Source organism: Chiloscyllium plagiosum, chromosome 4, assembly GCF_004010195.1.
Source record: "Chiloscyllium plagiosum isolate BGI_BamShark_2017 chromosome 4, ASM401019v2, whole genome shotgun sequence".
Lineage (NCBI taxonomy): Eukaryota > Metazoa > Chordata > Chondrichthyes > Orectolobiformes > Hemiscylliidae > Chiloscyllium > Chiloscyllium plagiosum.
In genome coordinates, this window is record NC_057713.1 from 6,841,634 (window position 1) to 6,843,119 (window position 1,486).

Here is a 1,486-nt window from a genome sequence, read left to right on the forward strand (position 1 = left end):
GAGGTTCAGGAAGGGGAGGGAGGTGTCAGAGATGGTCCAGGTAAATTTAAGGTCAGGGTGGAATGTGTTGGTGAAGTTGATGAATTGCTCAACCTCCTCGCGGGAGCACGAGGTGGCGCCAATGCAGTCATCAATGTAGCGGAGGAAGAGGTGGGGAGTGGTGCCGGTGTAATTACAGAAGATCGACTGTTCTACGTAGCCAACAAAGAGACAGGTTTTACCTTTAGAGAGATATGGTCAAGTGCTGGCAAATGGAACTAGATTGAGTTAGGATATCTGGTCAGCACGGATGAGTTGGACCGAAGGGTCTGTTTTCATGTTGTATGACTGTTTAATTACATCCTGCTCTCCTTCGACATTGAGGATAACCCATTTAAAGGGGACCACACCTTCTGTTCCTCCTGACTGATCTGTAACTCAGGTAGTGCACACATTTTGAAATAACACCATAGAGGCTGATATCCTATCACCCGGTCCCCCTTTATTTACATGTGGAGAGACCTTGACACTGGATCCAGCTCCCTCAGAGCCAGCTCTCAGAGTGAGCAGAACCCCTGACACCCCTGTTTATATGTGTCAGCCAGGGCTCCCTGATTGAATCAGGTTAACAGCCCCAATCAGGGAACTCATAGTCTATGACCTCATTCCAATCAGTACATAGCTCAAGCAGTCTGTTGAACAGATTGATTTGGTTGTACAAATTGTTGCTGGTTTTCCAACCGTTCTGCTCAGTCTAACCCATTATTGCCTTTACAGCAAACCCCGATGTGAGAATGCACGAACGGGATTCCTCAGGCATTGCGAAGCCACTGAAAGAGTCGAGCAACGGCGATGGAAGACAAAAACGAATCAAATAGCAAATAGTGCTTTTGCTTCAAGAATATTTCCCATTCTGTTTGAAAATTGGAAAAAGGGAACATGGGGGCTGGCTTTATGACGCAACCAAACAAAATTCCAAATAATGTAACAATGATATAAGCTGAGGTTGCAGCTAGAGGAACTAAGATACCAAAATATTCAACACTCCATTTCAGGAGGGATTACTAAATTACGCGATTGTGCCTTCTGAAATGAATACAAGATTTACAAATGTATATAAAGTCAACGTGATTTTACTCGGATTCTCAACTCATTATGAATCTTATAGAGAATACACTCAGTGTCAGTGTCTCTGAGCTACTTTCGTGAAGGCCACTAACTGCGCATTTAATTGTGCCAACCAATTTCATAGATACTTATGAAATGGCCCATGTTTCCATCTTGTACGCACTAAGGTTTGTTTGAGCTCATGAGACCAGCCCATTACATGGCTGCTCATGATGAGAGTTTGCTGCTGCTGTCTTCCTGCAGTGTCAGAAATCACAGGGTCCCACTCAGTCAGGTTTGAGACAGCCACCCCTTGGTCGAACCAGAAGAGTCCATTGAAGTTAACAAGATGTAGTTTAGTGATCAGGTACACAATAGCAACCAGCTACATTTATAGAAT

At 44.2% G+C, this 1,486-nt stretch overlaps 1 protein-coding gene across 1 annotated transcript in view; it reads left to right on the forward strand.

Moving 5' to 3' along the window:
• mep1ba (meprin A subunit beta a) overlaps nucleotides 1-1,115 on the forward strand; it is a 47,864-nt gene extending 46,749 nt beyond the window's left edge. The window contains exon 15 of the mRNA XM_043687642.1: nucleotides 757-1,115. Coding sequence (XP_043543577.1) covers nucleotides 757-771 — 15 coding nt within the window. The 3' untranslated portion in view covers nucleotides 772-1,115. The remainder of the gene's footprint in view (nucleotides 1-756) is intronic.
• The last annotated feature ends 371 nt before the right edge of the window (nucleotides 1,116-1,486 follow it).